Below are 26,027 nucleotides of genomic sequence, written 5' to 3' on the forward strand. Positions count from 1 at the left end.
TGGGGAGCCTGGGCAGTGCCAGCACCTCTGGGGGAAGAACCTTTCCCTGCTCTGCAGCCTGAGCCTGCCCTGGCCCAGCTCCAGCCGTGCCCTGGGTGCTGTCCCTGTCCCAGAGCAGAGATCGATGCCTTTCTCCTCTTCCTGCTGCTGAGTGTTCCTGAATGAGAACCACAGCTAAGAATCTTCCCCTCTACCATCCATTAGCACTGTAGTAATTGATTGGTAAAATCAAAATGTATTCTATCTGGTCTATAGAAAGGAAGTGGTCCTGAAGTAAATGTTCCTCCAAGGTCTTACATGAGCTCTTTGCTCTGCTCACACTCTAATGTCTGGTAAATGTGTTGGTGCCTCAGCAGGGTTGGAATTAGCAGGTTGATTTTTTTGGTTTTGGGGCTTTGTGACTGGTTTTGTGTCCATTATTTCCTCCTAGGTCACAACTCTTCCCAACTCTCTGGTTGGGAACACCGTCCCTCGCCAAAGGATGCGGAAACGGGCAAAGGTTTTATCTCTGGCTAAAAGGTGCCTTGGGAGGGGGAAAATCATGTCATGGAGGCTGGTGTGGGGTTTTTGTTTGTGGTGTGGATCTTACCCCTAGAAGAGCCCTTTTCTGTAGCTGTTGGTTTTTCCCAGTCCTGCCAGCTGTGGATCACCTGGGAGGTTTGCTCAACTGGGATGGTTTTGGTGAGGAAAGGCAGGAGGTGGAATGTTTTCAGCTAACTGATAATGTGTAACTTGGGATGGTGAATTTTAGTATTTACCATATACTTATTTAACATTTTCTATTAGCACAAATTTAATATTTCCTATTAGTACAAATGAGGGAACATCCTGAACTTCTGTTTTCCTTTGCAGGATTCTGCGTATTAAGAAGGAATGTCCAACTCTGCAGAGGAAAGAACCCCCTCCTTCTTTGCTAGAGGCAGATCTGACTGAATTTGATGTCAAGAATTCCCACCTGCCATCAGAAGTCCTGTACATGCTTAAAAATGTCAGGTAATGTTAAACGGAAAGAGAAATTTAGAGTTTGGTTGTGATGTATGTTCAAGTGATGTAAATATTTGACAGTTTGTGTCAAATCTCAGATTTTAAAATTGCATGGTCAGAATCCTGAGGGAGTTGACTGAAATTCATCTGAGGATAAGGACAGAATAAATGACATAGAATTTTCTAGAAATGTTAAGAAAATAGTTGAGTTTTTAAAAAAATTTAAAAAATAGTTAGGGGAGAAAAAAAGGAAGTAGGTTAGTTGCCTCCGTTTGGGAATAGTGCTAATAAAGTTGTTCCAGTATGAACAGATTTAATGCATCTTAAAACTTCTGTTCAGGCTGTATCAGACAATTTTTCTTGTACAGAAAAACATCATAATTGGTGGATGTTAATTGGATACCATATTGACAGCTCCCTGGGCTGCAGAATCTTTTACTTCTCTGCCTGAAAAGGTTGCAAATAAATCAAAGTCAGCTTAATCCCCACAGCTCTTTGGCAGAATAAGAAGGGATGGTCTTTGTGCCCCTTCAGCAAGGGGTTAAATCTGCTGACACAGCAAAGAGGAGGAGCTCTTCTAATCTGTAATTTTGGTTTTGCTTGTGGATGTTCATTTTTCCTCCCAGTTGGGATATAATGTCATTATAGAGGGTCATACAGAAGGTCATTCTCAAATAAAAATGCCATGTCAGTGATCTGGACTTGCTAGTGTGGAATTATGGTCTCCTATGACTAATGGATGTTGCAGTAGGATTTGATGGATTGATCCTGATAAATGTGAGCTGTTGGAGCTCTGTGCACAGTGATCAGGTGTGAACCCCTATTTCTCTCTGCCTGGCAGTGACTGACTGGAGTCCAGGTGCATGTTACCTGCAGGAGATGGAATATTCCAAACTTGCAATTGCATGCAGATGACAGGAGCTTTTTCCTCTTTTCAGTATTTCTCCTGTGTCCAGCTTCCATGGACACAGCTGCACTAAAAGGAGAATTTTCCTTGATAACTTTTCTCACGGAGTGTGTGGCAGGTTTTTATTTTTATTCCCCTCCACAAGCCATGCTGGTGTTTGCTGGAGGAAGTTTGGCTGTACCCCTTTCTGAGCCTGCATTCCTGGGAGGGCTCCTGCAAAGGAGCCCCAGCATTTACAGTTCTGTATTTCATGCTGCTCTTGCCCCTTATTTTGGGGAGCTCTTTAAGGCTCCTTCCCTGCAGCCACTACTCTGCTCCTCGTGCCTTTGCTGATTTAGGGAGGGTTTTCCAAGAGCTGTGGCCATTTCAGGTTCTCCCTTTGCATTTTCTTTGCTGCAGGGTCCTTGGGCACTTTGAGAAGCCCCTGTTCCTGGAGCTGTGCAAGCACATGTTCTTTGTGCAGCTGCACGAGGGCGAGTACATCTTCCGTCCCGGGCAGCCGGACAACAGCATCTACGTGGTGCAGGATGGAAAGCTGGAAGTTTGCATCCAAGAGAGTGTAAGAACCCAGTGCTCTGCACCTCCTGAGAGAAATCTGTTGGCACAGCAGATAGGCTGGCATGAATCATTAAGCATTGATTAAACTCAGACATGCGAATCGCAGTGGTTTAGGAGGGATTAATCCCAGCTCTTCGGGGCTGTGGCATTTGTAAAGATCAAGGTTTGCAGTTCTGGTCTCTCAGATGAGAGAGCAGAACACAAAGCTGATGAAGCAAATGGAAATATCCTCATGCAGGAGTTTTTGAGGGAAGACAGGGAGTAAGGTGGGCTTGGAAACATTCACCTTTGAAAAGGTTGTTACAGAAAGTATTTGGGTACAGAGAGCAGGAGAGACCAAACTCACCTCAGAATAGTCCAGCAGGGGTCAGTGGGTTTGTTTGGGAGGTGGAAGAGTCAGATTCACTTTTGGGTAGACAGGGGAAAAAAGATGATGGTTTGTTTTCCATATGAGTCTTAAAATGTTGAGCACCAGTCCTTGTGATCCTTTCTGCCAAGTTAAATTTTTAATTTGTACTGTCTTCCTGACTGAATTTTGAGTTTAACTTTTGGATGTGAGCAGTTTTCCAGTGGCTGAAGGTTTAGTGGGCTTGTGTTTGGAAAGGATGTCAAATTTGCTGATTTCTGTGTATTTTTACATTTTGCTGCTCCTGTTCTGTACAACCTCTTAACAGGTAACCCCTCAGTAAAGGGAGCTCATTCTGCCTCTGGGTGCAGGCAGCTTTGTTTTGTTGGTGTTACATAGCAAAGACAAGCAGGTCACAATATCCCTGGGGAAAACTGGCTTGTATTTTCTTTTAATTTATCACTTTTAGAACAGTAATTTAAAACTCTGTGGTTGGAATTAGCACATTTCCATCAGAGCAGAGAAGCAGCATCCAGGCTTTCTGAAATGCTCCAAGTTTGGCAGAATGCAGCTGTGAGCCTGCAGTAATGCTGTGTGTGTGCTTGCAGGATGGAACAGAGGTGGTGGTGAAGGAGGTGCTGGCAGGAGACAGCGTGCACAGCCTGCTGAGCATCCTCGATGTCATCACGGTGAGTTCTGGCAGGGGCACGTCCTGCTGGGTCCCTTGAACATTCCTAGGAAAGAAGCAGAATGCAAAATGGGTTTTTTGATGAATTCTCCTCCTCCCAAGTCTTCACAGGTGTAACTTGTTGAGGTGTGGAGGGTGGTTGTGAAATGTGTGCTTGACTGGCTGCTTCTGGTTAGCAGGAGGATTTGAATGATCCCTTTGTGTTTGGAAAACTGAGATTACAGTTTGACTTGCTCAAATCACAACTCAGGCAGGAGCAGGACCAGGCTGGGGCCCAGCAGTCTGGGCTTTTACATGTTTGATGAATTGCTTAATGAATTTGTTTTTATTTAGTCTGATGAAAATAAATCTGAGAGTTGTTAGTACTGTAATTATACTGTGAAACCAGTTCATGGATTTATTTGGTTTTGTAACATCAGTGGTGCTGGTGGCCAGCTGAGGGCTGTGCTCTTTGGCAGGGGCCAGGGGGAGCTGAATGCTGATCCTGTTCAGTGCAAAACTGGTGGATTTTGTTTCAGTTGGAATTAGACTGATGGTTTTGCTGAAATCACTTTTGGAATGCCTAAATGGAAGGTGTTGAATTTAATATCTTTGATAATACCCAAACCCTGAAAGTGTTTTCTTGAAGGATTTTGGTAGGATGGGATTTGAGGGGATGAAGATGGTAAATCTAATCAATAAGTTGTTAATGTTTGACCTTGTGTCATGTGTCTTCCGTGCTTGGCTGTCTCTGTTCATCAAAAGGTGCCATTGCTCTGTGTGTGAGTAGTTAAAGCATTCTTTGAAGTGTTCTTTGTCACTTCCAAAAGCTGGCACACACCTCTATATCTACATTATCTGTAAATCTATATTACGTATATCTGTAGTTCCCATAACACCTATCCACAGTGATAACACTTTTTAAGCTTGGTCACAGTTTTCTCTGTAGAAAGGGAATGATTTGGACTGTACAAGTTCAGACATGCAAGAGCTGTCAGAGGAGCATAAGCAAGCAAGTTCTTGCTGTCAAATTCATAATCTGTTTGTAAATCCATATTAGTAACTTTGCCTTTGTTACTTCCACCACTAAATTTTCTTCATGACAATATTCTAAACAGCAGGGCCATCATAAAGGAAGATGAGTACCAGTCATGCTCTTGCTTGTTCAAAAGGAATATAAGAAAAGAAATCCTTGTATAGCAGTACTTTATGGCTTTGTTCTCTAAAAAAGTGGTTGCTATTCATTTTTTGTCTTATTGGGGTTTTTTTTCATTTTTAATTCTCATTCTGTCAATTTTTTCTCTTTCTCATTAGTTATACCACTGGTAAGTAAAAAAATAAAAATGATTGAAAGCGTGCTGAACAGAGTTAGCAGTCTGCAGAAGAATCTGTAATGAAAAAACCTTGAAATATTTTTTGCTAAACTTGTTCTCATTTATTTTTACAACTCTTTTGTTCCTCACTTCCCAGTTCGTGAACTGCTTGTTTCATTGCTGTTTTTCCTCCTCCTTATGTTTCTTGCAGACTTTATGTAGAGGAGTAGCATGAAAGTAGGCAAGGAGAGAGGAAGTAGCACTGGATTAAAATAGAGGAGACCCCTCAGTGTCACCCCAAATCAGTGAGTGAGTCTTAGAAAATCCTGCAGATACCACAACCTAAATTAGATTTCACTGCACCACCAAACACATGGCTCTGACATGAAAAAGGGGTGTATTCAGAGAGGATTCCAGTCTGAGCTGGGTTTGTGATTCTTCTGACTGATTTTGCAGCATGTGATGTCAGGCTGGTCTCTCACTGGGTTAAGAGTTGTGCAAGAAAGTTGAGGGTGCTGCAAGAAGTGGCAAGATGTTCTTGGTGGACCAAAAAGAAAGGTCACACCAGAGGTGCTTTCCTAATTGAATCTGCCAGGTTTTAAATGGAAAAATCCCTTTAGTTCTACTAAATACAAAGGTAGCAGCTGAGACATGAGCCTCCACTTATTCTGAGAGCAGATCAATGCTGCTTTCTCCAGATTCTGAGGAGAAACTGGGAGCTTTTGAATCCAAGGAGCTGCAGGCCCTTTCCTGGTATTCTGGAACAGTTCTGGGGTGCAGTTAATGGCTCTGACTTGATACTGCCTCAAGTACCAAAGCTGAGCTGAGCCTTGTTGCTGTCTCTGTTTTCAGCAGCTCTTGCTAAGAGCTCGTGTGTGCAGCCAGAGCTTTTCCCTGAACAGGGAATGTTCATCCAGAGTGAGGTGGTCCAGCAGATTGATGCTGATTGCTGGAGGTTTGGGGTTCACTCTTCTCTTGTCCTCCCTGTGGAGATGGTCTTAGGGAAACTGGGGCCTCGTGGCATAGTTGGAATAAGAAAATTGGAAAAAGGAAGAGGCTGTGAGGGATGTTGATCAAATGGCAGTGATCGAGGGGGGTAAAAATGAAAGTCAGGATTAAAAGTAGCTGGAAAAACACTTGGATAAAGGTGAGCCTGCAGGGCTGACAAGATAGATGAGGTTATAAAGAAGTGATTGATGGCTGCAAAAGCTTTGGGTGCAGCAGTGTTGATGCAGAGGATGTCAGGAAGGAGCAGAGGAAGACAAAATCCATGGAAATAGGAAGAACGTGCCAGATTTTTGGGTCCAAGAAGGAGCTACCACTACAGGTGGGAGAGTGTGAAACATCTGTGTCTCTTGCAGCAGATTTCTTTTCCAAACTTGATTGGATTTGGCCCTAAGCTATCAACTACTGCTTGGAGATGATGCCTCAGCTCTTGGAAGGAGCCAGAAGTAAATAGCTACCTGCCCTGAGAACAAGAAGTTCTCTGTTGAAAAAAACCCTGTTTCATAACTGATTATAACTTAACTGTTCTGGTCATCTCAGTGTGTGATTGCAAAATAGTATAATTTGAGCATAGTATTCTCCCTGTGCTGCTCATAACATTAGATCTGAGAGAAGTGACAATTATGGAACATTTCCTCCTCACGCTCCTCTGGCAGCTCCTGCATGTTCCAGCCCCATTAGCCGTGGTGTTGGCCCTTTCAGAAGAGCTGCTCTCCTGCAGGGATTTCAAAGAGGCAAAATTATATGCTGAGAACTTGGAGGAATGGGCTGTTCTTTGGAGAAAAAGGCTTCTGCATCATTATCCTAAAGCTGTTTTTCTGAGGTTATCAGCACTGAGTGCTTTCCAGAAAAACCCAAACACTTCACTGGGTGGACTGGAGAGCAGAGTTCTGGGATACCCAGGGCTCAGTTTGCTCTCTGGAATAACTCATGAAACACCATTAAACTTGATGCTTATATTGTCCAGCAACTAAAGATTTAATAATTTCCTTAGTTTTTTACTGTGTATTTGCTGTAGAGATCAGTAGGAAGTACAGTTGGTGGCAAATGCAGTGCTTAAAAGCAGACTAAATACATTTTCTTTTACATGTAAGTATAAGAAGTCTAACTTAATTCTTAATGTAAAGCCAGACTTCAAACTGGCCTGTAAAAGAGGATTGTTGCATTTATTTTTGGGTACAGCCAAAGCAAATGTTATGTGTTAATTTCTTTTCTTAATTAAAAGAAACTTGAAAAAACTGAGGACACTGGCAGCTTTGCACTGTAGGTCAAAGAGATTAAAATTTCAGATCCCTCAGGAACTTGAAAATCAAGGCTATTAATATCATCCCCAGATTTTATAAAAAGGTCAGCTGAAGTTGGTGTAATTAAGAAATTGGTTCCAATTAATTTAATTTAATTTTAGAATCTGCTCTGTGGTGCCTTCCAGACCAGCAGGCAGACAGAGCTGCAGCTTTATTTTCCAGAGTGATTAGAGAAAGTCTCTTGTTTGGTTTTGCTGGGTTCTTTAGGCAGGAATTCCTTCAAAGTGCTTGTGCTGAGTTGTCTGATGCTCTGCAAGTCTTGCAGGCAGTTTGGTTTGTAATCAGCATTTAACATCTGTGTGTCAGTGTTGGGAGAAAGGTGCCTTCTGTTGCTCAGGAGGGGGAAAGCTGCTGGAGCTGAGTGCTGTTAAAGTAGAAATTCCATTTCTTCCTTTGCTCCAGCTCTGTGCTGCAAAATGGCTCATTTTATCTACTAAATACTGTGTAAATCAATAGATGATGGATTAGTAAATTAATTTATGAGTTAGAGATGTTGTTTCCAGCATTTATTAAGTCGGTAAAAGGGGTATTGTCTGTCTTTTTATCCAAGTGTTTGGCAGTAGATTTTTGTTAAAATCTATTCTTATTTAAGGAGTAGAATCCAAACCCAGAGTCTTGCTTTCCAGTGTGAAAAAAATTTGTATTCTACCCACTTTTCATTTGTTTGTTAGTTCTCCATCTGTTCTTTGAGCAGGATGGTCTAGACCCACTTTGTCTCCAGTAAAGAGAAGCTGTTTGGCTTTGTCACATGGAATATTTCATATATATGTATATATATGAAAAAATATGTATGTATATCTTGATACATAAGAAATCTGTCTGTCTTTTGTCTCACTCCATTATGTCTGTAATTACTGTACAATTCTGTTGTGTTTTTCACTGGTTGTGTCAGTTGGGTTGTTTTTGCAGCAAATAGCTTGGTTGTCAGTACAGATAATAAAATCAACAAACCTTCTTTTCTCTGCAGCCTTGACTAGCTGGGATTTCAAATACTTCTGAGGGCTGGCTCTGTGATAAAACTGTGTCAGAGCTGAGAGCCTGGCACTTCTCTAACCTGATCCAGCTCCTGGAGCTCTTATTTCCCTGCCCCTGCCTCTAATGCAGGTGGGACTTACCCTCATGACAACCCCGTGGTCATGGAGCACCAGCTCAAAGCTTTTTGTGGTCACACGGTGTCTGTCAGACACAGACAACAGCACAGCAGGAATTTTGGAAGGACTGGATTGGGTACTTGATGGATTAACCGTGTGTCTCTGGAACTTTCTCTCAGGGTCACCCTGCTCCCTATAAAACCGTCTCGGCCCGAGCAGCCACTCCATCCACAATACTGCGGCTTCCAGCCAGTGCCTTCCAGGATGTGTTCCAGAAATACCCTGAAACCCTCGTGAGAGTGGTGCAGGTGGGTGGAGGTGAGAGGGAGGGGGAACCACGCTCATTTCCAGGTTACAGGAGGATGTTTAGAGGCTCAGCAAGCTCACCATCCATCCTTTGGTAGATGTGGAATTGCTCAGCACAGCTTATCAAGATTTGGACTTGTTCTGCTGTTCTGGCTGCTGAGCCCTAGATGCAATAATCCAGCATTATCACAATAGGAAAGATAATTGATGTATCTGTATATCTCCATTAATTGAGTTTCTGCCTGTGGTACCCTCATCACTCAGCCAGACCTGCAGTGTGAGTTTGTTGGTCCTTGGGGAGTAGAAAGGTGCTGGTGTGGGCTCTGCAGCTTGGGGTGCACCAGGAGGGCTCCAGAATGGCTGAGAGTCATGAACAGACTGTGACATGCCCTGAAACAGGACTGCTGCACCCTCAGGAGCTGTTTGGTGAGGGCTGATGCTTTGTAAGAGTCACAAAATTCAGACTGTGTGAATTTTCACTTTAGAATCTGCTGTTAGCACCTGAGGAAAGATCTGTACTTCGTGTCAGTTTTGTGTTCACTCTCTGTTGCTTTGCAGGGGCTCAGGCAGCTCTCAGGTGAGCATCTCCTGCAGGTGGGAGGTGGTGCAGGGCTCAGGATTAAGGAGTTCCAGGGGTGGTGCCTTGTCCCATTGGTGCAGCAGCCACAGGGTGACCCCACGAGTGGAGTTGCTCTGGGCTGTCCTTTTGCTTTACTGGCACTTCTGAATCTGTTTGTCCTTGCAAACTGTTCTGGTCTTTGGTTGATTTATGAGCAACACATGAACCTCCTTATAGTGCTGGTTGAAGGAGAACAGATCATTAACAACAAATTAATTTGCTTTGTGAGAGCTGATAGAAAAGAGAGGATGGTTCAAGACTGAGAATTAGCCGGCAGGGCAGAGGAAGGTTGATCCCAGTGTTAGGTTTGAGTGCTTGTGGGGCAGTGGGACAGGTTTTCTATGGGGAGAGCTGGGATAATTCTTTTAATGAGCAAGATTGGAAGCAAATACTTCTATTTCAAGGCACTTTTATTACCGATGTTTATAGAAAAAAAAAGCATTTGGTGTTTGGGAGTAAGACTTTGGATTCTCATGCCATCAAATGATTGTGAAGTCATTGGTAAATCATCTGAATCTGTCTCTGTTTCAATTTATCAGCTGCTGAAAGGAATTTCAGCTTAGGGTACAGTGTGTGTTTTATAGAATGCTTTCAGGTACTCTGGTGCATGATTGTGTCTAAATGCCAGAATGAGTGTGGGAGAATGTTAAATCCATTGCTGTTGCTTCTTTGTTCCCTGTTTGCAGATCATCATGGTGAGGCTGCAGAGGGTGACGTTCCTGGCCTTGCACAACTACCTGGGGCTGACCACGGAGCTCTTCAGCTGTGTGAGTTTGGGAGGCAGGCCCTCAGCTCTCCTGACAGGGCACAGAGGTTTTCCTTCTTCCAGAAGGTCATAAAGCAAATGCTGCATATTAATTTCATAATGACAGTGCTTGAGGACTGAGGCACTTGTATAACTAGCCCATAAAACCCAGCCCACGCTGGTGCCTGGGGAATTGGTGGGGAGGCTTGAACTTCCCCAGTGCATCATTCCAGAGTGATGTGTGTGCTCTGCTCCGTGCTTCAGCACTTCTGCTGTTTGCTAATGATGTCACCTCTGCCTGGAGCAGCAGGAAAAACGCTGCACCCGTGGTGGCAGAGGGTCAGGGGACACTCCAAGTGTTGAGCTGGGGTTCCTCAGGCCCTGCTGGGATGCACTGAGGGAGCTGCAGATCCCAGGGCAAGCCACCCTTGGGGGTGTGGGAGTGATCAGCACAACCTGAGCGGTACCTGGGGGTCTGTGCAGGCTGCAGGGGGTGGAGCACACACGTGAGGGGGTTGATGTTTGTTGTGCCCTTGCTGCTCCCAGCAGAGCCAGGCCATCCCTCTGATCTCTGTGAGCAGCGTCACCGCCGGAGGCAGCGTCGGCAGGGTGGGGAGGAGACAAACCCTCAGTGCTTTGGAGGAAGATCGTGGAGAGAAGTTGGAAAAGTCTGGGGAAGCACTGGAAATGGGTAATGCTTCTAGAAACATGGAGGAACTCTCCTCTGGGATCTTCTTCAATTTTTGTTCTACCCACAGAATCCCAGACAGGTGTGGGTTGGGAGGGACCTTAAAGCTCATCCAGTGCCACCCCTGCCATGGCAGGGACACCTCCCACTGTCCCAGGCTGCTCCCAGCCCCAATGTCCAGCCTGGCCTTGGGCACTGCCAGGGATCCAGGGACAGCCACAGCTGCTCTGGGCACCCTGTGCCAGGGCCCCACTGCCCTTAACAGTAAAGAATTTCCTCCCCAAATCCAGTCTAACCCTGCCCTCCTTCAGCTGGAGGCCATTCCCCTGTGTTCTTTCACTACATTTGATCCACTGTTGATATCACTGCTATTGATCAGAGGATTTTATCAGAGTAGTTAAAGATTGTCTTAGGTTAATTTCAGATTTGGAAGCCTTTGCATAGTCCTTAGCTTCAATGGGGAAATATTACTGTGTTCTTAATGATATTGAAGGATGAAGGAGATAGAAAAATAAGTGACTCCTCATTTTGAATGCAGAGAGGGAGTTGGAAAAATTCAGCACTCCAGACACCAGTAGAAGAATTGCTGGATATGTGTGTTTTCAGCCTAAAGACTCAGTACTGAAGGTAAAGCCAGGAAAATAGATGGAGTTGAATTTTGCCTCTGCAGATGGAAAAAAAGTATTTAAATCAAAACCAGGAAAAAGGTTTAAACAATATTTAGTGTCAGTGTTTCAGAATCTTTAAGTCAGCCTTTCATAGTGGGCAGTTAAAGGTTCTTCTTGTTAGTGAAACCTACTTCATTAGAGGATACTTTGTGTTTACAACATTTGTTTTTAAATTTCAGATATGTTGAAGGTTTCTGGTGCAGAAAACTCTGAACATGTTTTCAGAAGAAGCCTTTCATCACCTCCCTATGCAGGGTCTACAGAGGCTTCTAGTAAGTAGTGCTTGGCAAAATTGTGGGAAATGTGTAATTTACCTAATCACGGGGGAAACTACATGATCTCTGGAGTTCTGAGCTAGATAATTTTCCTGTTTATGGTGGATTATCCTCTTGCAGTCCTGTTCGTGGTAGATAATCATCTTGCAGTGGTGCTGCTTCCTAACTCATCGGTCAAAAAATTATTTAGTAACAAATGGACTCTTATCCCAGGGAGCCTTCCCTTACTGTCACTACCAGCAATGGGAACATCATTTGGCTTCCAAGGCCTGCAAATTAAGAGCTTTATTAATTGATATTACTGAATCAAGCTGAATTATGATGATAGGCCATCATCTTTCACATAAAAGATGACACATGTTTCTTGCTTGGCTGATTGTCCCAAAAAGCACATTACATGGCTTTGCTGCTTTTAGAGGAATGTTCCTTAGAGTGGATAATAAAGGTGATGGATCATGGGATGCTCTGAGGAGACATTTATGAGGCTGAGCTGGTTTGATGCTGCAGTATCATTTTGGGGAACTTTAGTTGCTCCACTGTAGACATTTTCCTCTGGGCCTGGTGTTCAGGGCAGCTTTGTGTTCCAAGGTGGAGAAACTGGAGGTCTTGTGGAATCACAGAACACAGGCATCTGTCTCTGTTAGATGAGTAATGAATGGAGCACTGTAAGGGAATTTCAAGGTCAGGCTCAGGTACTGTTAACAGAGAAATGTTTAATCTATTAAACAGTGGAATAAAGGTGCCCTGGGTACTTTAGAAGATGCTTTTATTGCTCACCTTGGCTATTAAGTGACTTAGAGGAGAGGAACCTACTATGAGGGGTTGAAGAGCTTGGAGACAAGGAAGAAGGAGGGAGTGAGGCTGAGGGAGCCCCAGCACTGAGAGCTTCCCCCAGGGTAAGGTTTGTGTTACCTGTTGTTGCCACAGGGAGTTTCTGGTGTGCACAGAGGAGAGCAATGGGGAGCTCCTTCAATTTAAACACTGGAAGACTGATTTGTTTCCTCTTCAGTTCCTTCTGGGCAAGTGTAAGGGGTCCCACTTAGATTTTTTCATGGTTTCCATGTTTCTGTCCAGAGGGATGCATGTGATGGAGAAATAGGATTTTGGCTGGGCTAAGTAGATCGTCTTTCTAAGCCAGGGAGACAAATGAAATACTGACTGACCCACACAAGACCTGGCTTGGTTTTCACATGTGTGAGGTTGTTTTACACTAGGAATTATAAAATGCACCAGCAGACTTGATTCAGTGGTAAATTAATTAATCCTTGCCCTGAACACAGCCCCTTAAATGAGGCAGTTCAGTGCCTGTGCATCCCTGTGACATTCTCTGGGACAGTCCTTGTGTGTTCTTAGGAGCTTGAATATGGAAGAATCCCTGCAAACTTCTCAGTGGATGTGTCCATTTGTCCTTCCTTTCTCCTTTTATGTGTCATAAAAGTTACGCCAGGGTACACAGAGCTTAGCAGATAGAATTAATTTTTACTGACAGAAGGAGCATATCTAATTGGATAATTATGATTTGCCTCAGGTAACAGAGCTGATTTCTTCTCTCTGTTTAACTTGCACAGAAAGTGTCTTGATGTCTGTAATGAAAAGATCAAGATCTTGCTTCAGATTCTGTTCCGCTGCTTACTGTGTGTTCAGTTTTCCGTGGAATATTGATTATGTTTATTATTAATTCAGAGAGGGGAAAACTGTTAGAGTCATACAAGTGCTGTTATCTCAACATCTCCTTGATTTGCTTGTTGTTAGAATTAATAAACACTGCTGAAAATTGCCTTGGGAGAAAACACTTCTGCCTCTGCCTCTGGGGCTGGCTGAAATTTGTTCTTCTGGTTTTTTTGTGTAGTAATCTAACTTGAAACGTAGCAGTTGTGTAGATGAGGGAATAGAATTCTGCCAGCTCAGGCTACTCTGCTTTATAAATGTACTTGCTTTGTGTGGAGAAAGATAGAATTAATTCATTGAAGCATCTGGGCTGGGGGACAGAGAAATTAGAAAGCAGAAATAAAACAGCAGGGCCTTTTGGATGTAACAACTTCGCCCCTTCATCGTCCCTGGAAGTAAGTCCTCCTAACTCCATTTTTAATGTTAAACAGCAGTTGTCTTTTATTGTTTTGGTGTTTTTTTCCCCCAAGAATTGAAGAAGGTGCTGTTCCCCCAAAGCCCTTATGTTGTTTTGGTTTTGGGATGGCGTAGAAATAATGACATGACTCTCACTGTGATGCAGAAATGAGGGAATCTTTATTCTTCTAAATTCTCCTTTTATACAGTACTTTGGTACAATGAACATGGTTGGTCATTCAGAGCCTACACCCTTGTGTAAACATCTTTTGCCAGTAAACGTTGGAAAAACACCACCTGCTGATGGTTTTCACTTCCCAAGGATTGTTATTGTTCTTCTTTGAGATCTCCCAGGCCAGAATAAGGAAGTTGCTTGCCTGTGTTTCACACAGGCTCTGGCAGTGCCTGAAGCCCACAGTTCAGAGCATTGGCAGTGCCCACGCCCCGATGTGTGCCACACGTGGGACTGGCAGCGCTTGGCAGGGGAGAGGCCGGGAGCGCTGCCAGGGACTGTGGCATTGCCATTGTTTGTGCAGTGCCTTCCATCCCCATCCAGCAGCGTGTGGGACACTGTGTGTGCCTCACACAGGGTCCATCCCTGTCCTTCCCACCGTGGGACACCGTGTGTGCCTCACACAGGGTCCATCCCTGTCCTTCCCACCATGGGACACCGTGTGTGCCTCACACAGGATCCATCCCTGTCCTTTCCCACCGTGGGACACCGTGTGTGCCTCACACAGGGTCCATCCCTGTCCTTCCCCACCGTGGGACACCGTGTGACACCGTGTGTGCCTCACACAGGATCTGTCCCTGTCCTTCCCACCATGGGACACCGTGTGTGCCTCACACAGGGTCCATCCCTGTCCTTCCCCACCGTGGGACACCGTGTGTGCCTCACACAGGGTCCATCCCTGTCCGTCCCCCATGTGGGACACCGTGTGTGCCTCACACAGGGTCCGTCCCTGTCCTTCCCACTGTGGGACACCGTGTGTGCCTCACACAGGGTCCATCCCTGTCCGTCCCACTGTGGGACACCGTGTGACACCGTGTGTGCCTCACACAGGGTCCATCCCTGTCCTTCCCCACCGTGGGGCACTGTGTGTGCCTCACACAGGGTCCATCCCTGTCCTTCCCCACCGTGGGACACCGTGTGACACCGTGTGTGCCTCACACAGGGTCCATCCCTGTCCTTCCCCACCGTGGGACACCGTGTGTGCCTCACACAGGGTCCGTCCCTGTCCTCCCCTGCCTCGGTGGCTCCGTGTGCCGCTCGCCCTGCCGGCCGTCCTGGCCCCTGCTGCAGCAGCTCCAGGAGGCACCGAGGGCTCCTGCTTGGAGTGGCAGCCGAGTAGAGAGCAGCTTTCATTCTTAGAATGCCTCCTCATTCTCCTGTCCCTGGGTTTTCAAGGTGCAGGGCTGGGTAGGAGGTGCTTTCCCTGCCTGCGGGGCCCAAATCAGAGTGTTTGGGTTGGAGCTGAGTGTTCAGGTTGAAAATGCACCTGGTGGGTTTGGGCTCAGAGTTTGGCTGACCCTGGGATTTGAGGGGCAGGGAGAGTGACAAGGAGTCAGATTAGCTCATGTGGAGCTGCTCTTTCTACTATCACAGTTTGTTGTTTATAGCTGATTTAGGGTTTTTAATGCTGCAGTGTGCAGGAAATCCAGTTAATAGCACCAACAGCATTACTGTTTATTTTCATTTTTTATCTTATGGCTTGTAATTTCTGATGATGATCAACTTCGGGTCAGCTTGTTGGATTTCTTGTTTGGAGGCTGATCATTAAATGCCTTCATTACAATCCCAGTGGCAGGTTTGAAATGTGCAAAGATTTGTTTATATTTGTAGATCACAGAATCATGGTTAAGGTTGGAAAAGACCTTCCAGATATTCAAGTCCCACTGTCAGGCCAGCACCACCCCTGTGTTCACCACTTGTCCCCAAGTGTCACCACACCCACATGTCCTTTGAACACTTCCAGGGTGGTGACTCCACCCCTGCCCTGGGCAGCCTGTGTCAGTGTTTTACAACCCTTTCCATGAATAGATGTTTCCTAATATCTAACTAAACCTCCCCTGGCAGAACTCAAGGCCATTTCCTCAAGATGACATGGACGGAGTACTCTGAGGTAGATCTTAATATTTGTGGCAGTGGGATTCTTCCCTTGGCCTAGCTGGGGTGGGAGATAGGAGTCAAGCCTTTTCAGAAATAAAAATTGTGGGTTTGAAATTAAGTTTATGGACAGCCCTTCATGGTAGGGTGGTATTGTCACATGCTCATAGATCACAATGGTGTAAATTTTGGTTCCAAAAGCCAACTTCCCAAAGCTTGGGGCAGTCCTGGGCAAATTCCTGTCTTTTGGGAGGGACAGGTGGGAAAGAATTCAGAAGTAAAAATTTGAATTTATTTGGTGACAGAATTTACCAGTCAGGAAAGACAATTGCTTTTCCAAAGGGCCCAGCTTATTCCTGAGCAGCAATTTGTATTTATAAAAGCAAAACTGTAAGAACAACGTAGTGACTGAAGGCAAAAGGTATAAGGAAGAAAATGTAAACTTTTCTGAATAGTCTATTTCGGAGATATATTAGGCATAGAAGTAAGATTGAAATTATTATAGATTTATTTGTTAAAGGAAATTGCAATGTCTGCATGATTTTTAAACTCCTCTGTAAATCTTCAGGCTCTGACTCCCAAGGATGTGGAACTGAATAGAAAATATGCTTCATTTTTCCAAAAAGGCTTTTAAAAGAAATAAGATTTCTTCATCATATCCCACCTTTTCTACAAATCCATAAACATCTAGAAGGAGCAATAGATCAGCTCAGAAGGTGAGCTGCTCTCACAAATGAAGAAATTGGCTCCTGAAACTTAATGTTCATCCTATGAAGGATTTCATGGATTTGTAGAATATGGAAAATAAGATGCAGCAGCTGATATGAACCATCAGCAGCATCACCTCAGGCAGTTTTGCAGAAAGCCATAAAAAACACCTTAAATTTTTAAGTTATCAGGAGTTCCCTCTCTGCAGTGCTCTGCCAATTCTCAGTGGACAAAAAGCCCCACAACAACCCTTACAATGGCTGTACTCTGTACAAGAGTGGATGTGGGAGTTCTGGGATGTGTAACACACCCAAGTTCAGATGGGAAGATTTAAAGTTCCAGGTCAAAAGGAACTGGGAAATAATAGGGATATGAAGTTGCCACTTGCTAAAGCTGCTCCACTTGGTGTGTTACCTGCTGTTTCTGAGAACCTGCCCTGCAGGAGGTGCTCAGAGCAGGATTTTTGCCTTGTTTGCAGACAATTCCAGCAGTGCCAAGTCTGACATGGACATGGCCTACGAGAGGGCCCGGGTGCACCTCTCCCCCGAGGACGCCGCCGGCAGCCCCGCCGTGGCCAAGGTGGGTCCCCCCTCCCCGAGCCCAGCCTGCCCCCTGCCCTGCCCTCCTCACTGCACCTGCTTGGAGTCACTCAGGGCTTTCCTTCCCTCCTGGGGAACGCTGCCCTTGCAGCTCTGCACCCGCTGGGATGTGTGGTTTTACAGAATCCCCACATGGGTTGGGTTGGAGGGGACCTTTGAAGCCCAGCTGGTCCAGTCCCCCTGACATGGCCAGGGACTCCTTCCCTGGCACCATCCAGCCTGGCCTTTCATGTTTTTGTGTTATTGTTTTTAACTGAGGGGTGTTTCAGTAGGGTTTAGTGGCTGTCAAGTCATTTTATTGCACATCTTGAAATTCTGTGGAGATTCCCTTGGTGAGCAATGGGAAAGGATTGCTGCAACTTTTTATGTATTTTCTTCCCCTGACTCATGGAATGGCTTATGTGGATTTGTCAGACCATGCTTTATTTGTGAGAGGTACTTTACAGCAAAGAATTAAAAACTTGTATCAGCTGTAGGTTTCCAGTCATTAATTATAAATCTGATTTAATTTTTGTGGTCTGCTTTTTACAAATACTGAACTGGAAGTTAAGAGCACAAAAACACTCGTGAACTATAAAACTGCAACCTAAAATCTGGAATGAAACTGTTGCTCACTGTGACCTTGACAGACATTTTATCTTTTCCTCCATCTTTGTGTACAGGGTTGATAAAGTTTTAGTTCCATCAAGCTGGCAACAGCCCAGATTCTGAAGTCTCTTATTCCTTCCCTTTCACAAGATGTGATGAGTAACTTTGTTTGATTCAAGCGTCAGGCTGTGCAGAAAAATACAGGGATAATGAAGCTAGCAAGTTGTTGCTTTTTTGGAAACCTAGATTTCTTTTTTTGCAGACCACCAGTTGTGGTGGGTAGAGAATGCGGATGATAAAGGCAAATTTTGGCCAGGTAGGTGCCAAATTTGATGTTCGAACTGATCCTTGATGGTTTCTTCTCTTTGCAGTCGATATTGAAGAAGACTGTGACAGTGACAGAAACTCCTTCAGCAGTTTTCCATTACAGTGCTGTGCAGGACTCCTGTAACAGCAAACACACTGATGCCATCATGGAAGCAGCAAAGAAAGACCTCTCAACCCTGATGAAACTTGATGTGAGTAATTGCAAGGGGAACTGGCTTTGCTTCTGCTTTTCATCTCATTCTGCCAGGAGCTGAAAAGGGATTTGTCTCCTCAGTGTGCTGGAGATGGGCTAGATGTTTTATTCAACATCTGTTGAAGTCATTAGAAGGGCTGAAATAAATTTGAATTATTCTGCCATTTCAGCAGACCAGGCTGGAATGCAGTGCATGAATCTTCCTCTCTGTGTGCAGTTAGCCCTGCAAGCAGCACACGTGCAATTCCTGCCACCTCATCCTGTGCTCCCACTGAGTGTGGGAAGTTTTCTAAAGGTTCAGGTGATGCTGAATCCGTGAATCCTGGTGGCACTGCATCCCAGGGCGCTGCTTGTGTTTGGAATTGTGTCCCTGTACTTGCCCGGGGCACTGGCAGCATCTCCCAGCTGGCTCCTGTGCCCCTGGCAGGGGCTGTGCCAGATCCCTGCTGAGCTCAGCCCCTGCTGAGCCCCTGGGGGTTGTAAGAAGGATTGGAAATTATGGTTTTCATCATTCCACTCATTTCAACTGCATTTCATTACAGAGGTGTGTCTGTTCATGTGGATAATCAGACAGTTTGGGAAAGCTCTGCATCTGTCTCAGTCAGCCACAGACATCCTTGGTTTGTTCCAGCCTGTTCTGCAATAATTCCAGTCTGCTGCTGCTGCCAGAGGCTGGGCACAGCTGCTGCACCTCCTCCCCTGCCTTCAGAGCTGTCACCAAACAACACTTGCTAGAACTTAAAAGATTTTACTTCCAAATTTTAACATTCCCTCCTGACTTCCAAAATTATTCCCCTTGCAGCTTCAAAATCCCTGTCAGGGTCTTTCAGCTCCCAGTTGGGAGGCTCGAGGTGCCTGTTCCACATCATCACTGATCTGAGGTCTCTTAGTCTGCAGGAGCCTTACCTGTCTCATTATGCTAATTTTCAGGTTTTTTCAGGCATTTATATCCTCATGAAAGGCTACAGACTATTTCAGAATAAATTCTCATTGCAGAAGGAGTAAAGTAGGACTTCATCTATTCTGTTCTTGATCCAACTATCAGATCATAAGCAAAAATTCCAAGATTACTGAAGCTCCTGATTACAGCATTTTTCTTTTAGTCTGGAATAAATTTCTCAGTAATTACCAAGTAGCAGTTTAGAGATCAAGGTAATTTCAACAGTGTCCTTAAAATGCAGCAGAGTTTGTAAGATGAAGAGCTAAATAATGGTGAAATAAGGTAGGATTTTCAAGCACCTTAGTTTTCCACAAGCAAATTAAAATCTGGTGGGATGTGGCCAAATGCTAGAAACGTCATTGAAAGCTCATTTTTTTTTCCATGCAGGAACAGCAAAAATTGATTCTTCCAGGGGCAATGCAAGAAGAATCTTACTGTGTACAAAATATTTGTGTTCAATGCAGATTACATGAAAGAAAATGAATTCTTGTAAGCTATTCTCTTAAAAAACCAAGATCTTTCTTAGCTGGATGGAAGCATTTTAAGTTGTCATTTTTAGAGCAGCCAATCAGAGTGAATAAGTTTGAGATGTTTTGATGACAGATGGCATGTTTGGGGTTTTTTTGACTGTTTGGTTGGTTTTTTTTTTCATCTGACAGAGAGAGGGGTAAATGTCTCTAGGAGAGAGGCATCATTTCAAATAGCCTTTAGGTATTTGACTTCAGAATTAATTTTTTTCTTTTGTTTTAAGTAACTTGAATTCCTTGGATCTCTGTCATGAATGGTTTCCAGTCTGGTACAGTTTTTGTGTGTTTTCAGCTTTATCTGGAGTTATGATGGGGAGGGCTAAGCAGTGTTGCAGGGCATCTCTTCTTTGTGAGCTACAAGGGATATTCCTTCAACAAAAATATTATTTATCCCAGTTAATTAGTGCTTTACTTAAATTGTTTATAACTGGTTTGTGTTTTCACTTCTGTACCATCAACCCCTGCTAATTTGGTACCCAGAAATAACCTCTGTTACTTCTTATATTTGCTATTGTAGTTGAATTTATTGAGTTTCCTGCTGCAGTCATCGTTACAGTCATGCAAAGAAGGAAACTTGCTGGGAAATGGAGCTTCTTGGGATAGTGACTTTGGGATGAATCCCACCCTGAAAGCTCGTGGCTGGGATCAGTGCAGGTTTTTAGCCTAAACCCTGTAACTGTGCAATGCTGAATTTGAGTTTGCTGCTCTCACCTGTTGTTGGAGAGGTAGCATGGATTTTATTTGTCAGCTCTTTTATTGCTTAATGGGGCAGTAATAGCACAGCAAAGAGGATACCAAGGTCTGCTTGGAGGTCACCCAGTCCCTTCCATGCCTGAGGCAGAATCAGATATTGCTAAGTCATTTCTGGCAGGTTTTTGGCTAAGATCTTAAAGATCTCCAATGCTGAGGCTTTCACAGCTCTGAGTACAATCCATCCCAATGCTTAAGTAGTCTTAGACATGAAGAAAATCTTTGCAGCAATTTTTTTTCGAGCTGATGCAGCCTGAAAATGCTCTTGATAAGTAGAGCTCATGAGGGAGCTTGTATTCCCCTGCTGAGAGGTACTTTCAGAGTTACAACTTTGGCTTTAAGGATAGATAATACTATACAACCATGAATGTCTAAATATAGAAAAAACATTATAGAAATTAGTTGAGTTGCTACTGCTGAACTGAAATATTTTGACAGGTGCTTGTCAGGTTGTCTCCATTGGATATGTTCCCATGAAACAGATTGGCTTTAATAAAACTATTTTTGAGGAAAATATGTTCTTTTTATCAGCAGTAGGTGTAAAGAATATTTGTGATTATTTCACCAGCGCTATTTTTTTTCAACCCAAAATGGAAAAATTCCAGCCTGGCAGAACAATTACGCTGCTGGAGTGTTTACATCTCTGCTGTGCTGGTTTGGAGTTGATGACTAGGGTCACATTCTGCTCTGCTCTAGTGCTCAATTGCTTCTTCCTGTGAGTGCAGCTCTTGGTGCTTCTGCCTCTGAGGCAGAGCCTGGGCACAGCCAAATACCCAGGGAAGCTGTGAGAGCCAGGACTGTGCTGCCTCTCTTCAGCCTGACATGTGAACTCACAACTGAGCCTTGTGTTCTGCCCCAGCCCATTCAGGGGTGGTGATAAAATGTTGAATTTCTGAGGATTTCTACAAAGGCTGGGGAGGGGCTGTGGGCATGGAGTGACAGGACAAGGGGGAATGGCCTTAAGCTGAAGGAGGGCAGGCTGACACGAGATAACAGGAAGAAATTCTTCATTTCAAGCATGGTAAGACCCCGGCACAGGGTGCCCAGAGCAGCTGTGGCTGCCCTGCATCCCTGGAAGTGCCCAAGGCCAGGTTGGGTGGGCTTGCAGCAGCCTGGGACAGTGGGAGGTGTCCCTGCCTGGACTGGATGAGCTTTAAGTCCCTTTGAAACCAAACCAGTCTGTGACTGTGATTTGCTGGTTTGGGTGAAAGTTATGCCAAAGCAAAGGTGGCCTAAAGCATCAGGGTTTGATCCTGACTGCACACGGGACCCCAAATTGTGTGGGCAGTTCTTTGAGATGGAAAGAAAAGTCTCTCCATGCCTGTTTGGTTGTTTGTTACACACTCAGGGTTATTGTGGTGAAAGCAGTGTTTGGATCAAAGGAATTTTGGGCTCAGCCAGCTCAGCTTCTTGACATTGCAAGGGATTGGGGTCCAGACTGAGGGTGGCTTTTGGGAAGACCTTTTCCTCCCGTGTGCTTTTCAGTTGGGATTGAAATTCCCACTTTTCTCTGCCTAAGCACAGGAGTTCATGAGCTTGGGGAAGCTTTTGTTGTATAGTGTGTAGGAAAATCTGCTCTGCCCAGGGCTGGGCTGGGACAAAGCCAGTGCTGGATCATTGTGTCCAGTGTCTTGTAGTTTCACTTTCCTTTGAAAATAACCTCATGTTTTGTGTGTTTCATGCCAGCTGATGGAGATCTCTTTTCATTATAGATGCTTTAAAGAGTCTGGGGGGGAAACTGATAAATAGAAAATCCTTAAGAATCCAAGTGTGATCAATTAAAATGCTTCAAACCTCTTTTTCTCTTCTGGAGGAAATGTCTGGTGGGTAGAGAAATATAAAAATAGGTGCCATATTTTAGAGATTCAAGTACTTGTAACATAGTCTTAACTGTTATTCTTATGTGATTGATTTGGGTGCTTCCTCACATTCTGGGACCTTTACCTGTGCACAGAGCAGTAAATTGTACCTCTCCTCCCTTTGTTCTCCAGAATCCTGCATTGCTGAATGGCAAAGTGACATTGCACCAGGTCACTGCTGGCACCGTGCTGTCCAGGCAGGGAGATCAGGTGAGTCTGGCTGAGTCTGTGCCCCTCCAGGGGGTGTTTATACACGTGGATGGCAAATTAAACATTCCCACCTGTCTCCTCCCAAGGCATCTCCTCTGGAGGTGAAACATCTCCAGCTCTGGGCATTCCTGCACACAGCCCTGGTGCTGCAGCCAGAGCCAGGGTGGGAATCTGGTGCCTGGCTGTTCTCAGCTCTCATGGACCTCGTGGGAAGGAGTGGAGTGCCTCCTTCATCCTTCCTCAGGAGCTGGGGCCACTGGGGAGCCTTTTCTCACACCCTGCACTTTGGGCTTTTGTGATGCCACTCAGTTGCAGTAAAGCCCTCATACAAACCCAATCCAGCATTATTTGTTTATAGCAAAGCATGTCTAGGATATAACAAGCTTCATTTAGAATAATCCTATGTAAATAGAGGAGCTTAAGCAAAGCAGATGATGGACAGCTCCCATTCCAGTGCTCTGCTGACCTGCCATGCCCCTCAGCCTGCAGCTGTGATTCCTCATTGTCTCCTTCACTCCCAATTCTGTTGTTATTCCTTGATATCTTGAAGATGCAGCTTTCATTTTTCATAACCACCCAAAGAGAAATCCATTTTTCAATATTGTGCCTGCTTAGTTTTAAATATTCATAACCTGCTTTTAATAATTCACTATTGTGTCTTATTTTACCACCTAATTGTTCAAAAGCTATAGGGGAGCTTTCTGGGAAACAGATTGGTCGTGATAGCACTGTCACTGGGATAATTGCTTTTAAAATCTTGGGGGATTTTTATTGAGCTCTTCTTTTCTTGGTTTGTTTTTTTTATTATTTTTTTCCCATTTGCCGCAGGATGTCAATGTTTGCTTTGTGGTCTCGGGGATGCTCCACGTGTACCAGAGGAAGATTGACTCTGAGGAGGACACCTGCCTGTTCATCACACACCCCGGGGAGCTGGTGGGCCAGCTCGCTGTGCTCACGGGGGAGCCGCTCATCTTCACCATCAAGGCCAACAGAGACTGCAGCTTCCTCTCCATCTCCAAGTCCCATTTCTATGAGTGAGTTCTGCCACTCAGACATATGTGGGTCTGGGGGTTTTAAAGTAGTTTTTAGATTTTTTTATGACTCTTTTGAGTAAAGGACCGGGGTAGTGACTGTCACCCTTTGCTGGGTGCTGGTGGGCGTGCCATGGATCAAATCCTGGATTTAATTTTGGGCCCCTCACTGCAAGAAGGACATTGAGGGGCTGGAGCATGTCCAGGGAAGGGAACAGTGCTGGGGAAGGGTCTGGAGCCCCAGGAGAGGCTGAGGGAGCTGGAAAGGGGCTCAGCCTGGAGAAAAGGAGGCTTAGGGGGGACCTTGTGGCTCCTGACAGGAGGGGACAGCCAGGGGGGTCGGGCTCTGGGAACAGGGACAGGAGGAGAGGAAATGGCCAGGGGGGGGTTCAGGTTGGATTTTAGGGAAAATTCCTTCACTGAAAGGGTGGTCAGACAGCTGAACAGGCTGCTCTGGCAGTGGTGGAGTCACTATCCCTGGAGGTGTTTAAAAAAATGTGTGAACACCTAAGATGTGATATGGTTTAGTGATATGGGCCTGGAGGAATTCAGTTAAAGCTTGGACTTGATGATCCTGGAGGTCTTTTCCAACTGTAATGATTCCATGATTCTAAATACAAGTGTTGGATGTCTTTGCTGATGCAGGTGCATTCCACAGCAAAACACGTTTTTATGGGATGGGTTTAGGTGTCTGGATGAGCTGTGGTCCCTCTGTCAGGTGGTTTAACTCCAGCAGGAAGCAGTTCAGGGAACATGGCAATATTAAATGGTGATGTCTTTGTTCAAGGCCTGTAGAGCACTTAACCCAAGGGGGTAGGAATTATGGCCCAAGATTCAAGTACTTTGTAATCCAAATAAGTTTGCCCAGAGCCTGCAGTTTGCTGGGTTAACTGCTGCCTTGCCAGGCCTTTTCTCTTGGATTCATTTTTCCTTTTTGCTAGAAAACCTCCCCAGTTCTGTTCCCAGACAGAGCCAGGGAGCTGGGTGTGTTGTGAGTGACTGGTCTGGGTGTAACTGTGGGTTTTTAATGCTCATTAATAGAACAGGTTAAGGAATAATTCCCCTGTGCAAGACATGTTCCTTCCTGGACCTTCAAAGTAGCACCTGACTTGGGACTTAATGCTTAAAGGGGAGTATAGGTAATTAAAAATCCAGTATGATGGCTGTGGTTAGGCTTGTTGCCAATAATAATGATTAATGGCCTTGATTTATTCTGTGATCCTGTCATTTAGAGTTACAATTAGTTCACACACATAATTTGTGTGTAATGCACAATTTCCTTTGATAATCTCCTTTTCCAGCTTCTGGAACGTGCCATGACTCCTGAGTTAGATGGAGGACTGAGTTACATAGGGGGGTTGTTACGTTTTGTAGGCCACTGTGATGTTGTCCATCTCTGCATAACATCCTGCTTTCTAAATAATTGTGGTTGTATTCCTGATCAGCTCCACCTCTGGATCCTTGCTGTGGGGTTTGTGTTCCCCCCGGGCAGGAGGCTGTGGAGCTGAGCGTGCTGTGCTCAGCAGGTCCTTGCTGATGAGCTGTGTTTTTCCCAGGCTCCGAGGTGGTTGTCAACTCTTCGGCCTAATTTCTGAGAGATGCTTCCCACTTGTGCCATTCCGTGTGGTACCAGGCTATTCCTTCTAAATGGCTGCTTTTTCTCTCTGTCTTTTCCTGCTGTTGTTGTTGTACTTGTTTCTGACTTCAAATTTCGTTATGTTGTCTCAGCCAGCCAGGCAGATTCCACCTTTTCCTCCTTTTTCTTTTCTTGTTTTTCTGCTACTCAGGGCTAGATTCTCTCTCATTTACTGAAGCTCATCTTCCTGAGATTTCTCTTCTCTTTCAAGAACTGAGTTACCTCCTGTTTATTCCAGCTTGCCTTTCTGCTGCCATTAACCCCTTACCAGTCAGGGATCATGACCCATCAATCTATCACCTCTTCATCATTTTTGGGTCCTTTCCAAATCTTTCTTTTTCTCCTTTGAAGTCTGTTATCTGTTCTCTCCATTTTACAAGCTCTGTGATATTCCAGCATTTCATCTTCACAATTTGTCCTGAACCCCAGGCTTTATGGCACTTCTGACTCCTGGACCCGTATTTAAAAGTGACATTGGAGAAAGGCTTTGAAAAGCATCAGGTTCCTTCTAGTGGTTCATTTTTGCTTTGAACTCTGTGAGAAAGAAAAACTTGTTAGTAAAATAGGATGTAGTTCTGTTTGCCATTTTTATGTAAATTCTGTGTTCATAGTTCCACAATGCTCATCTTTCTCCTTTGCCTGGAATTTCTGAGGATTTTTTTGCCTTAATTTGTTCATTTTTCTCTTAGCTTACAGACTAGGTGAAATTTGACAAGAACTCTTATTGTTCTCCAATACAGTATTGTTCTTTTCCTGTCACATGTGTTTCCTCTTTCCCTCTCTGCTGCCCTGGAACTCTCTCTGTGTTTTTTCTCAATAATTAGTGAGAGGGTGAAGCAGAAAGCACATGGTCAATGGTTGTCATGAGGAAAAGAGCACAGTAATTGAAGGAGCCCAGGGTGGAGAATTGAGTGTTGGATGTTGGATTAAACCCTCCCCACTGAAACTTCAGGGTAGGAACCTGTTTTGTGGTTCTGCCATGAGTAAATGGCTGTCTGTAATGCAGAGTGCA

General features: G+C 44.7%; 1 protein-coding gene across 2 annotated transcripts in view; it reads left to right on the forward strand.

Moving 5' to 3' along the window:
• Positions 1–26,027, forward strand: part of PNPLA7 (patatin like phospholipase domain containing 7) — a 130,178-nt gene that overhangs the window by 6,005 nt on the left and 98,146 nt on the right. Inside the window, exons 6-17 of one of the 2 annotated variants that reach the window (XM_063409725.1) lie at positions 431–519; positions 853–993; positions 2,291–2,450; positions 3,404–3,484; positions 8,355–8,483; positions 9,787–9,867; positions 10,392–10,536; positions 11,381–11,473; positions 16,834–16,934; positions 17,914–18,060; positions 22,271–22,348; positions 23,177–23,382. In XM_063409725.1, the coding sequence (XP_063265795.1) occupies positions 431–519; positions 853–993; positions 2,291–2,450; positions 3,404–3,484; positions 8,355–8,483; positions 9,787–9,867; positions 10,392–10,536; positions 11,381–11,473; positions 16,834–16,934; positions 17,914–18,060; positions 22,271–22,348; positions 23,177–23,382 (1,451 nt within the window). The remainder of the gene's footprint in view (positions 1–430; positions 520–852; positions 994–2,290; positions 2,451–3,403; positions 3,485–8,354; positions 8,484–9,786; positions 9,868–10,391; positions 10,537–11,380; positions 11,474–16,833; positions 16,935–17,913; positions 18,061–22,270; positions 22,349–23,176; positions 23,383–26,027) is intronic. The other variant, XM_063409726.1, reaches the window with a different exon arrangement.

Source organism: Prinia subflava, chromosome 12, assembly GCF_021018805.1.
Source record: "Prinia subflava isolate CZ2003 ecotype Zambia chromosome 12, Cam_Psub_1.2, whole genome shotgun sequence".
Classification (NCBI taxonomy): Eukaryota; Metazoa; Chordata; class Aves; order Passeriformes; family Cisticolidae; genus Prinia; species Prinia subflava.